The 13,563-nt window shown below is 42.9% G+C and overlaps 1 protein-coding gene across 2 annotated transcripts in view; it reads left to right on the top strand.

Moving 5' to 3' along the window:
- The window catches only part of LOC147434990 (uncharacterized), a 41,604-nt gene extending 31,056 nt beyond the window's left edge, over positions 1 to 10,548 (top strand). The window contains exons 3-8 of one of the 2 annotated variants that reach the window (XM_086491355.1): positions 9,330 to 9,434; positions 9,534 to 9,626; positions 9,723 to 9,797; positions 9,929 to 9,991; positions 10,070 to 10,179; positions 10,247 to 10,548. In XM_086491355.1, coding sequence (XP_086347481.1) covers positions 9,330 to 9,434; positions 9,534 to 9,626; positions 9,723 to 9,797; positions 9,929 to 9,991; positions 10,070 to 10,179; positions 10,247 to 10,274 — 474 coding nt within the window. In that variant the 3' untranslated portion in view covers positions 10,275 to 10,548. The remainder of the gene's footprint in view (positions 1 to 9,329; positions 9,435 to 9,533; positions 9,627 to 9,722; positions 9,798 to 9,928; positions 9,992 to 10,069; positions 10,180 to 10,246) is intronic. The other variant, XM_086491356.1, reaches the window with a different exon arrangement.
- The last annotated feature ends 3,015 nt before the right edge of the window (positions 10,549 to 13,563 follow it).

Raw genomic sequence — 13,563 nt, 5'->3', positions numbered from 1 at the left:
TCTCTCTCTCTCTCTCTCTCTCTCTCTCTCTCTCTCTCTCTCAGTTCAATTGTTATTTGAAGTGCTTAAAGTTGTTCAGTCTATTCTTTTCTATTGGCACGTGGTGCCCGCCTTGTGACAGCGGTATTAGAGCATCAGGCGTGTGCTTTTCTGAAAGCATACCGGTTCTAAAAAAAAAAAGAGCAGACAAAGCTATTGTTTGAGGGATCTTCGCTCTCCAACGTGGACTTATTAGCCACTCCCACCCTTACTTCATCGCGCATCGGGCGCGCTCCCGTCTTCACCGCAGTGTCTTACAGGGCATAAGCCAATTAAGAACCCAATACTTGGAATTCATGGATTCTGCAGAATATTTGCAGTTTCTGCTCAACGAGCTTTACGACATTCTTTCGTGGCATCCTCGGCAGAATCTTCCGATGCTGCAAGGTTTTCAACAATTTTTGAACTACATGTTACCCCCTTTGATGCCCCAGGTGGTACCTCCTCCTCCGGCACCAGAAAGTACGAGAGCTTCCAACCGGCAACCTTCTCAGCCGTCTGTCCCAATCGGGGGAGTCTTCAGGAATATGGTGCAGCCATTTGACCTTGATCCAGTGCAACCGCCTTTGCCACAGCCATTGCCCCCACCTCCACCACCACCGCCACCAGGCTACAATGGTTGGAACCCATATGGATACCCTTATTATCCATACCCGGGATATGCGCAAAACCAACCCAAAGATTTCAAAGATGGTGGCACGATAGTCAAAATTTTCACTTTTTCTGGGGTGAAAGATCGCAAGAAAGCATTGCAGTTCCTACAGCAATTCGACAACATCTATGCTTTAGGGAACTATACAGAAGAATCCAAGATTTCTCGAGCAGCGGGATTTCTTAAAGATAATGCTATGCAATGGTGGAGTTAAATCGCGACACAACCGCATGCTCCAAGGACTTGGCAAGCTTTCAAGACAGTTTTTGCACGTAGTTACATGACTTCTATGTTTGAAGTGCGGATTTTGGCAGAGTGGGGCAACTTGAAAATGCTTGCCACTGAAACCATGGACGAATATAACCAAAGGTTTCTCGACGTGTACCTTCCGGTGTCCTTTAGATTTGTTCCCTTGGAGGCCCAATGTGAGCGATACACCATTGGACTACCATCACCATTGCAGGAATATTGTCTATCCAAGCAAGTCTCTACCATGCAAGAACTTATGGACCATGCTGCGGTCGGCTACAAACTAATGAAGGGAAAGCTAGAGTTTACCACAGAAGAATCTCCGGCCACTAACCACAACCCTTGGCAACAACGAACAAATTCTCGAGAGTCTCGTGAAAATCAACCGCAAAGGCCTCGTTTGACGCCTCAACAACGAGACACCTTACTACAAGAAGGCTGATGCTTTGGATGCTTTCAAACAGGGCATAATCATTCTAATTGTTCCAAACGCACTGAGACCAGAGGAGCCGACGCCAGCACCAATGGTCAACAGAACCCCAACGCCACCTCCTGCTAAGAGAGCTAGACCCGCTATTGGACTAGTTCCTGATATTTATGGCATACGTCTTGAGAGTACAAATGAATTGTGTCGAGCATATGGCAAAGTCAATGGTTTCAAAGCCCTTATTTTCTTTGACCCCGGAGCTACAGAGAACTTCATCCATCGAGAATTCTTAAAGCAGATGCACTTTGATTATGATGGAGAGGGTGGAGAAATTGAAGCTGAGCTAGCCACAGGGCAAACTCAGAAAGTAGTACCGCCCATTGGTGCTCTTCCAGTGACTATTCAAGATTATCATGGAAAAGTTGATTTCCACATCATGAAGTTGGGCAATTGGGCAATTGTGACGTTCTATTAGGCATGCCCTGGCATGACAAGAATGATGCGACTCTCCAAGTCCGGAACCGAACCATCACCGTGATGCAGAAGGGCAAGCCAGTCGTCCTCACCGAACAAAATCCTGAATGAACTCTCTAGTTGTTTTATAGTTAAATACTTTTGAACTTTGTTTAAGAAATTATTGTTTGAAACTTTGTTTGAAATGGATGGTATCTGTTTTGAACCTGTTTTGGTGCCGATTTGAATTGTTTGACTCTGGTTTGATACTGGTTTCAATGATTGGTGATTTTACTCCCGGGTGGGAAGTGAGAAATACTGTTTTGGTATTGTTGAACCTCGGAACGACGCAGGCCAATGCGTGGGGAGCGTTTCGTTGTATGTTTGAAAACCTCTAAACGACGCAGGCCGATGCCTGGGGAGCGTTTGGTTGTATGCTTGTAAAATAATTGTTGTTGAGACTCCCGGCCCGGACTTGGATGGTTATGCGGGAGGAGTATTAAGAAGTCTGAGCAGTGGTTACTCTCAGCACCTCCGAACGACGCAGACTGCGGTCTGGGGGGCATTTGGTTGTAAAAGGCCTCTATATCTTCCGGCCCGGACCTTTTTAGGTTATGCGGGAGGAGTGATGAGGGAGTCGTTGAATATCTCCCGGCCCGGACCTTATTAGGTTATGCGGGAGGAGTGTTCATCGGCGGCTTTATGTTGAACAATCTCATCTTTATCCTGCAAATCATCATACTCGTGAATAATCACATCTTGATCATGCAAATCATCATGCTTATCATTATCATGCAAATCATGTGTCGTGCTTTGGAGAAGAAAAGATTGAGAGAGTCTCCTTCTCCTGATTCTTTTCAATCTTCACCTGCACATTAAAAATGAGAAATGAAGAATGAACAACTTCCTCCTCACGAATGACAATGAGAGAGTCACTTGTGGCATTGAAAGTGAACGTATTTTCCGCCCAATTAGAGAGGGTTATGCTCACGGAACCATCGAATGCCCAAAAGCATATCACATCCTGAAAGAGGAGAGACTACAAATTTTCTGTGGAAGGATGCTTGTTAAACAGTGAACAAAACATCAAGGCACTCTTTGCGTGATGAGAGAGTCCATAGCGGGAGTGAAGCCCGACACCTCGAAAGGAGATGTCTTGCTAACCTCCAAGTGGGCTCTTTCGACAAGAGGGTCACTAATCACATCATGCATATTGCCTGGGTCAAACAATATGACAAAACGCTCACTCTTCACATGATCATAACACTTAATGAGAGACTCATCAATAGGATCATGAGAAACTTGGGTCACACGTGTTCTCATTTATTGCATTGACAGAGGGTGTGGGTTCTGTGGGTTCTTTAGATTCATTAGATTCAGATTCAAGCTTATGACATGTTCTTTTTATGTGACCCTTGATGTGAGAATGATAACATCGACCTTCCTTAAAATAAATGCTTTGTTCTTCCGACGTGGTGTATCCTCCTAAAATTCCTTTTTCTGCCTTTTCATATGGAGCGAGCTTAGGTTTAGCAATTGTGTTAGCTTTACCCTTAGGTTCATTTGTAGAGTTCTTTTTTGAGAGACTAGAGGAAGATTGGTTAGAAGAGTTACCATTCTTGCCGTTCTTATCGTTCTGAGGGTTTTGAGAAGTCTGAGAGGTACTTTGCGAAGTCTTGTTCTCATTAGGCTTTCCCTTGTTGTGCTTCATCTCTTGGGAGAGAGCAATTGCTACCGCCTTGTTGAGATCCGCGGGTCGAAGACTTCTACATCAAACTTGATATATTCGTCCAACCCAAAAAAAAAGACTCTTTGCGCTCATCATCCGATTTGTGTAATTGGGTGCCAAGCTGCAAAACATGGTTAGAAAAAGACATGACTAGCATACCATTCTGCTTGAGATTTCGCCAATCCTCTTTCAACCGCGCTAGTTATTGTGGTGGCATAAACCGTGCCTTGAGCTTGTCTTGGAAGTGACCCAATTAAAGGAAAGGGGCGTGCCTTCCTCGGCTTCCTCTAGGTGCGCGGTCAACTATGCCTCTTGCTATGCGTGGTACCAATTAATGGCATCACCCGCAAGGTACATAGCTGCGGTACATAGCTGCCGTCAAAACCTTGCTATTTCTTGTCTTCTTAGTTGTCGCAAAATAAGCATTAAATTGATGCAACCAAGAATGAATAACACTAGCATCCATCTTACCATCATACTTACTGAACGTGATCTTTTCTGTGACGGGGTTGTTGGAGTCCGAATCTCCGCTTGCGCCACTTGATGAACCACCAACATCTTTGGCCGGCTCGGGTTTCGAGGTAAGGACCTGTAGGACCAACTCTTTCATGCGTTGGTCTCTTTGCGCCTCACGCTCTGACTCCAAGGCTGCTCGTCTCTCTTTGGCCGCCTCCTTTCTTTTCTTCGGCCGCCAAGTGCGCTTGCTCACGCTCACGCTCAATAGCTGCCGTTCTTTCTGCTTTTCTTCCTCGGCCGCCAAGCGCGCTTGTTACGTGGTGAGCCAAAGGTCGTTTTTTCCATCTTTGAGCCCACAAGTGGCCACTTGGCACGATCCAAGCCATTGCGCACAACTTGAATCGCATGGCGAGGAGCCTCGCAGGAAACACAGCGCTGGTTTTTACTCGTGTTTGTGTCGATGCTTTTCTCTCGTTGTGAAAGTTTGCACAGAGCTGGCTGCCAAAGCACAACAAGTGCTTAATGAGCTTCCATGTCAGGCAGCTGCAATCACCTACGCTTCTATCTTGAAGGCATGTGGCCTAGAGCTTCCGATACAATGCCCAGCTTGAAGGCATCTAGCATGTGCAAGATATTGGTATGGGCAAAAGAGTTCACGGTGATATTGTTCATCAAGGGCTCTTGACAAAAAACATCGTGATTGGCACTGCCTTGGTTGACATGTATGCCAAATGTGGTGTACTTTTTAAATCACAAAAAGTGCTTGCCGAGCTTCCATGTCGTCTCTTGGGATACTCTGATCACGGGATATGCCCAACAGTGGTAGTGCCACGAAGCTCTTGGCTGTTTTCAAAGAGAGGGCAACTCTCCAAATGCAATCACCTATGCTTCTATCTTGAAGGCATGTGGCATTATGCAAGATGCTGGAATCGGCAAAAGAATTCACGATGATAATGTTAGTCAGGGACTGTTGGAAAAAAACTATGTAATTGGAACTGCCTTGGCATGTATGCAAAATGTGATGCACTTGAGAAAAAAGTGCTTGAGGATCATACTGTTTGGAGTGGTGTCTCTTGGAATGCATGGATTGCAGGATATGCATAACAGGAGCAGGGCTAGAAAGCTCTAGGTTGTGAATCACCTATGCATGCATCTTGAAGGCATGTGGCTCTACCCAAGGTGCTGATATGGGCTCTTCCATGTTCTCTCTTGAAATGCTCTAATCGTGGGATATGTCCAACAGTGGAAGGGCCAGGAAGCTTTGGGCTGTTTTCAGCAGATGCAAAGAGAGGGCAACTCTCCAAATGCAATCATTTATGCTTCTATCTTGAAGGCATGTGGCATTATGCAAGATGCTCGAATGTGCAAAAGAATTCACAATGATAGTTTTAGTCAGGGACTGTTGGAAAAAAACACTACGTACTTGGCGCTGCCTTGGCATGTATGCCAAGTGTGGTGCACTTGAGAAAGCGTAAAAAGTGCTCGAGGAGATTACTATTAGGAGCGACGTCTCTTGGAATGCATTGATTGCAAGATATGCACAACAAGATTAGGGCTAGAAAGCTCTAGGTTGTGAATCATCTATGCATACATCTTGAAGCCATGTGGCTCTACCCAAGGTGCTGATATGGGCTCTCTTGAAATGCTCTGATCGCCGAGATATGCCCAACAGTGGAAGGGCCAGGAAGCTCTAGGCTGTTTTCAGCAGATGCAAAGAGAGGGCAGCTCTCCAAATGCAATCATCTACGCTTCTATTTTGGAGGCATGTGACATTATGCAAGAAGCTGATATGGGCAAAAGAATTCACGATGATATTGTTAGTGAGGGACCATTGGAAAAAAACTACGTACTTGGCACTACCTTGGCATGTATGCCAAATGTGGTGCACTTCGGAGTGGCATTTCTTGGAATGCATTGATTGCAGGATATGCACAACAAGAGCAGGGCTAGAAAGCTCACCTATGCATGAATGTTGAAGGCATGTGGTTCTACCCAAGGTGCTGATATGGGCTCTTCCATGTCATCTCTTGGAATGCCCGGATCGTGGGATATGCCCAACAGTGGCAGGGCAGGAAGCTCTGGGCCGTTTTCAGCAGATGCAAAGAGAGGGCAGCTCTCTAAATGCAATCACCTTCTATCTTGAAGGCACGTGGCATTGAGCTCCGCTCCCGATGCAATGACCTACATCTTGCACGATGTTGGTATGGGCAAAAGAGTTCATGGGGGGCTGTTGACATAAAATGTTGTGTTTGGCACTGTCTTGATTGACATGTATGCCAAATGTGGTGTGCTTAAAGACTGTGCTAAGCAGAAGGTTTTGTACCAAGGCTGTAGGGTTCATGTTAATATTCCGATAGCGGGTTACTTCAAAAGAATGCATACTCAAGTCTTAGGGAAAATGTTGGTCAGTATTTATGTCAAGTGTGGTGCACCTGTCAGTGTGCAACAAGTCTTTGACGAACTTTCTGTGCGGAATGTTGTCTTGTGGAACGCATTGATTGCAGGATATGCCCAACAGAGACACAATCACCTATGCATGCATTTTGAGGATGCTCGTAGTGTTTTCAACCAACTCTCAGGTAAAGATGTTGTAATATGGGAACCATGCTGACAGGCTATCTGGAGACTGGATTAAGCAAAGAAGTCTTAAACTTAATACACGATTTACAAGATGGTGGAGTTGTTGAATTGAATCACATTATCATGGTTTTTTCTCTCAAAGCATGCTCTATTCTAGTTCACTCTCCAAGGTAATGCGTTGCGCTTCTTGGTGTAACATCATGTCCATCATCGACTTGACCAAAGCCTCCATAGGATTTGATGCAATCCTTGGCGTAGATGGGGAAGGGGGAGGGTAAAAAATCACTGAAGTTTTAGGTTCTTAAGTTCACAAGGAACTTGGGTTCTTGTGGGTCTTGGGTTCTTGGGTTCTTGAGTCTTTGAGGTTCTCGAGTCTTTGAGGTTCTTGAGGTTCTGGAGTCTTGAGGTTCTTCTTTCGCTTGCAATCCGTGTTAGAGAAGGATCTTCTCTTACCCGAGCTCTTCTCTTTCCCGCGGGCGCACCCCTTGGCGGCCTTGCGCTCACCAAGGTTGCTTTTTCCCACCTCACGTCGATTGGCCGGCCGTTAAGTGCACGGTCCGCTCTTAATGAGTGAAAAGAGAAACAAGGGGAGGTTGGACAAGCCCTTCTTTCTTTGGGTTCTTGTCACTCTTCAAAAACACGACTAGGGATCGTCACGCCCAAGTGGACTTGGGTTACGTGCGACCGCAACAAGCAAAAAAAAAAAAATGTGGTTCTTTCCTTGAGTGATACAGAACACTGCCAAAGCTCTGATACCAATGTAAGGTGCAGTGGATGTGAGTCTTGAACTTTGCTCAAGATGAGTGCTCCGAATTGCGCTCAAGGTTTCCTTTTACTTATGGAAGGGAGAGCCTTCTGTTCCTTTAGTGAGAGAGTGCAAATGATCACAAACAAAGTGGGTAAACACTGTGCATGAAAGTACTGAGACTGAGAGATAGAGAGAGAAGAATATGACACCAGAATGTTGTCAAACCCTCCTCCAAGGGCCCCTCTCTCGATGGCGAGAGAAGTCTATGCTATTGATTGCACAATTTGATACAAGATGCTCTGATACAAGATGCTGATGCAAGTTCTCGACGCTATGATGCAATGAGGTTCTAAGTCGGTGACGACGGCGGCGACGATGAGGACGATTGCTGGCTGAAAACGCTGGTTCCATCTACTGAACAAACGTTGGTTTGTTTGCTGGAAACGTTGGATAGCAGGGCTGAAAAATGCAATTTCAGCAGGCTGAAAAACGCAATTTCATCAACTGCAAAAAACGCTGGCTGAATATTGCTGCTTGCTGGCGCTTGTAGAAGGTTCCAAAAACGCTTGACTGTCCTTCATGAAAAACGCTAGGCTTGATCTTTGGTCTGTTGGCTGAAAACGCTAGGTTGAGTGTCGGGGAGGTCTTGCTGAGAAGGTGCCTGTTGCACACTTGGTTCTTGCTGCCTCTTCTGCCAGAAAGTGCGAGCGCTAGGTTTTCTTATATACATGCTTGTCAAAATTGCCTTTCCTAGTTTCCCAACAAAGGCACTTATTAATAATAAGTGAAAAATGGCTAAAATAGGTCTCTGCACTGTAAAAATGCTCTTGATGGGTTATGATGGTAATCGAATGATCATGCTGTGTGCAACCAAAGGATATGCATCTACTCTAAGTGCCTGGACATGCACGGTCTGCGGACAGACTCACAAAAGTGCCAGAACACTTCCTAAGCTAGGCTAACTGAACTGAACCGAACCCATGTCATGAAGTAGCTTGTCCACGTACACATCTAACCACGTGACAAAAGCACTGCGCTCGGGAGTCAAATGCGTCTTTTAAGATTTTAGCCATATCTTGGCAAGAGATCAGCCCTCCTTGAAGAATCACCAGGTTCGGAAGCTTGTGTCAGTCGTAAAGGCTAGAGCTCCTCCACCTAGACACCATGCCATGTGGGCATGTCATCAACAAATATAGGTTATAGGATGTGCCATGCCTCGTTATAGAAAGTCGGAGATGTTCCGGGCCATGTTGCTCCAAAGTCTGGATCACTTTGACTCAGGCTTCAAAGGAAAATGAATAGGTGCTCGGAAAGAAATATGACAAGTGCTATCCATCCGCAAGTCTCCGTGAGTATCTCATGTAGATGAAGGTAGTCTGTAAATGCTGGAGTAGGTGCAACTGTAACCGCATTACTGGGCTCCGAATCTGAATCTGACTTCTTCGGGCAATTCCTCCGCATATTCCTCTTTATGACATAGCACCTTCTTCTTGGATCTCTCACAAGTACCATAAGTATTATCTTGTGCTTTTGCTTTTCTTCTTAGACAACTGTGTTAGGGTCTAAGAGCCCCCTTTAAATCTAAATCTCCATAACTGATCTTCTTGATCCAACATCATGGGAACAAGCTCCTCCCATGTCATGGCACTGTTCTTCCCTAACGTAATCAAGGTTGAATTGAAAGCACCGTGCTCAGGAGTCCAATGCATCGTGAAGATTTTAGCTATATCTTGCAAAGAGACTGCCTGAAGAATCACTTGCTGCATCTCCTGTATCTTCCTAATGTGATCCTTCATGCACTTTGACTGACAGTTTATATCTTTGATAGTCGTTCCCATATTTCTTGTGTATTGACCCATGGTCGAATTTTATGTAATGCAAAGGGTAAAAGCCCAATTTTATGTAATGCAAAGGGTAAAAGCCCCACTTGCCCCAGAGAGAGAGAGAGAGAGAGTTTTTGTGTGGTATTCTTGATGTTGAGGTTGTGTCTTTGCAGCAAATTGCATCACACGGGCTTTTTGATGTGAATGTAACAGCGAAGGGTGATTTGCATATCGATGATCATCACACTAATGAAGACATCGCCCTTGCTTTTGGAACTGTATGGCCTCCATTGTCTTACTTTGTTCTTTCTATCTTATTAGTGCTATGCTGTGTGACAATGAGCTTTATAATAATGAAGTTTTTTGTAGCCTTGCAGGCATTATTGCAAGCTTTGGGTGATAGAAAAGGCATCTCTAGATTTGGGGATTTTACCGCACCACTCGATGAAGCCTTAGTGCATGTTGTTTTGGTAGGTGTGTTACCTTGGCTCGAACTCACATTTCAGTATCTTTGTAATGAGCATGTCAGCACTTTCATTGAGATGCGCATGTCTTACACTTAACAGGACCTTTCTGGGCGTCCCTTTCTTGCTTATGATATGGAAATTCCAACTGAACGTGTCGGGACATACGATACCCAAGTAAGATTCAGGTTACTCAACGAAGGAAACAATGCATTATCAATTGTGCTTATGTTTTTTGTATGAGAGGACCATCCTCATTTATGCTTCATTTAATTATTAATTTTAATCCTTGTCGCTATTTTTTCTAGCTAGTCGAGCATTTTTTTCAGTCACTAGTAAACACATCAGGCATGACACTTCATATAAGAAAGGTACCTTTTTGTGTACTTTTTTGGGTGTAGACAACCTGCAATTACCATATGTATATGACTGGAATTTTTTAAATGCAGCTCTCAGGGAAGAATTCTCATCACATCATTGAAGCCTGTTTCAAAGCATTTGCAAGAGCATTACGCAAAGCGACAGAGTATGACGTGCGAAGGAGGGGAAGTATCCCAAGGTATAGTAACACTTCTCTCGTTAATTTAATGGCAAATCATTCAGTACTAAACTTGTCCATGTCACAGCTCAAAAGGAGTGCTGTCTCGAGCATAAAGAGCAAGACTTTGGCTTGCAGAGGCGATTTTAGCTGAATGACAAGCAGTGGGTGAAGGTTCATCGTTTCAATGGTGGATGTTAGAGATACTCCATGTAAATAGCCTAAGAAGTTTTATAAGACTGAGACTAAGATTTTTTCAGATGCCCATTTTATTACATGTATTTTAGCACCCTTCACATCAACAGCTTTTGATTGCTCATGTATTGGAAGGACTATTTCAAACATAGGTTTTATGCTTTTTGAGTTTAATTAATATCCAAGTTGCGGCCAGGAGTCTGAATTTTTTAATGTTCTTTTGTAATATGAATTTCAAAAAGACGCACAAATCATACATAGAGCTTGGTTGTATTACTGATTTTTATTCGAGGCCAAGATAAACCCAAACACATTGAAGACATAGTAAAGTAAGTCTATATTATGACCCAACACCACTAAAGCTCATCAAATAAGGTTTCTTGCAATTGTTTTTACATAAGAGTGGTCTGTGTATAATATATTCTTTTGACTTTTATTGAGCATGGTGGGGATTTTCTTTGGCTATTTAAATGTTTAGGGAGTCTCTTTGAGTGTTTTTTTCTTCTGGGTTGTATTTGGAAGATGCGATATGCAATGGCTCTGATGGGATTGCCCGGAATTTTTGTTATGTACAAGCTTTGTCCAAATTAGTACTAGTGTCTTGCCAAGGATTGTGATGCATGACTCAATTCATTTTGTTAGGTAAGATTCAATACAAATTAAGTAATACATGGCTATTCCATGCCGACCTCCAATTAATTGCCCAAAGAATCATCATAACAAATTCAAAGGCTTGTTGTAGGTTCAAAAGATGCTTGCACCCCAATTGTCAGGTTGAACCAATACCAAAATTTTTGTAGAATAGTAGCTTTTTTTCTTTCATTTGATAGTTTTGTTAATGTTTTATCTTTTTCACCAGCAGTAAAAGTCACATGTCTTGAACAACTTACATAAGAAGGTTATGGTCGTTGCGTAGCCAACTAGAGAACAAGGCCACAAACATTTTGAAGGGAAGAAGACAAAAATACTAGTACCATACATCAGACCTTAAGCATAGAACATGTGAACTATAAGGTGTAGTTTTTGAAATCTTCTGTAGAAGACCGTTTGTGTTGCTTAGGTAATGCCATGATCCAGTCAAAGGGTACGTTTGAGCATCTTCAAGGTAAACCATACCAACATATGATCTAGTAGGGTAGGCAGCCTTTGTAGAAGCTCATATGTGTAGTTCTAGGTTTTGTATTAGTTTTAGGTAAGAATCTTAGCTTTAAGTTTGAACCCAACAGAAAGGGTAAATCTTGAAACTTATGATCTGCTTATGGTCACTATCTCATGAATTTGTCTACTCATGTTAGAAGCTCTATGCAATCAACACAAAATTGTTGTGTTTTCAAAATGCTCTTCAATTTGCTTCAACTTGTAGGCATATTTCCTATTTGTTGCGATATTTATTATGAAAGAAAAAGATATTAAGATGATCAGTCAGCATCAAAAGGTGTTTTCATTCATCCGCTATATGTAAAGCGTCAATACATTTTGAAAAATATGCAAGAACCTATAATGGAAACTTCGAATGAAACATCTTTTTCTTATAAGCAATAAAAAATATGGGACTTGAATAAATTCCAAATTTCCTAAATTTGTCTTACTTGGCTACCCATGGGACATTTCCCTAGTGGGAGAGTACCCTTGTTAAGGGTGCTTTGTAAGTGTAACCTTATGATGGCGGGGATAAACGATGATGGTTAAACCCCCCATTTACCATAGTTACTTTCATGCCCTTAATGTGGGTTTCCCTCTCTCTCCCTCTCCTCCTCAGCCACTCATCCTCCTCTCAGGCTGTATTGTGCACTTTGACCTAAAGCCACATACTCATAGTTCCCTCTGGGTCGACCGCATTTGAGACCTTTAAAGAACAGTGCCCTATCGGATCGCGCTTGTTATTATGCGGGATACTGTTGGCTACTCGTCATGATGATTCAATTGCGACTTGTTTCTATTTGAAGAGGTAAGGGTGCCTTTTGCCCCTCACTCCTTGATTGACTTTTGGTGTGTGTGTATTTGAAAGTGAGGTTTGCGCTTGTTGCCGTTTACTTCATGGATATGGAACTCATCGAGCAACCTTCACAGGTTTGTGGTACTACCTGACTTGATTTTGTTATAAACTATAGCGCTTTGCAAAGGATTACATTTTTTTCCTCTGTCAAACATGATACTCTGTTGTTTCTACATTTTTTTGGAGTACTGCATTCATAAGTTTGGGTACAGACACAATAAACATAAGTTTTTTTTGGCTTTTATGGGGATAAGTTTGCTAATAACTGCTAAATTGTTACATGTTTTTGAAAAGAATAAAAAAGGTTTGTTTTTCAACCTCTGTGTTGTCGGTATCTTTTACTGGTTAAGAACTGACGACGTTTTGTTGGTTTCCTTGTTCTTCACATATGAGTGAGTGTGCTTCTATATGAGAAGAGGTCTGCACCTAATGAAGGTAGCTTACATTGGTTAGCATCTTGATGATAGCGTTGGTAGGTATGATATACCCTTTGAGGTGGATAACATTGAGTCTGGTTTGTTTTTTACTGACTGGAAGAATGATGGTGGAATGGTGGATGTTTGGTCTCTTACCCACATAGATTTGGTTACGATAACATTCTGTTTTTTATTGCACAATGTGCTAAGGGTTTTGTTACATACGATATGGAGTTACCTGCTTAAGTGCCTGTTTTGCTGTATTTTAGTATCATATCAACGAGTCCATCTAGGCCCAACCGCTTTGCATATTTACTGTGTATCTTGGGTGGCCTAGTGGTTTCGTCTTGAGGGCATACTTTAGGAGATGGTAGGATTCATATCTAACCAAGTGGTGTTTGACATGTCTAACACAACTCTCATGAGAATTTATTTCCATAAGAGCATCTCGAGTGTGTTGGACATGCCCAACACACCTCTCATGAGAATGTATTTCCATATAAACATCTCAAACTTAGAGTAAAATGTGAGAGCGCATTCAACCAAACAGTATGTCCAAGTGTGTGATATCAACTTGATCTTGTTGATTTCAGTCCATATAGTCTCTATGACCTTGTCGACGGTGAGGCCAAAAACAGATCGAGCATTCTCCATTTGTCCACCATTGTTATTAGGCCCTTTAGCTTATTTTGGTGCCATGAGCATAAGCTCAACATGATAGAAGGAGTGTTGTTGTGCCTTATAGTGACTTCATCAGTTTCCATATGGTTTTCTCTATTACAACGGTCGATTTCCCTT

This window comes from Adiantum capillus-veneris, chromosome 19 (assembly GCF_014529385.1).
Source record: "Adiantum capillus-veneris isolate H3 chromosome 19, ASM1452938v2, whole genome shotgun sequence".
NCBI classification, from domain to species: Eukaryota; Viridiplantae; Streptophyta; class Polypodiopsida; order Polypodiales; family Pteridaceae; genus Adiantum; species Adiantum capillus-veneris.
The sequence above is the reverse complement of the archived record's forward strand: the minus strand, read 5'-3'. Positions and strand labels throughout refer to the sequence as shown.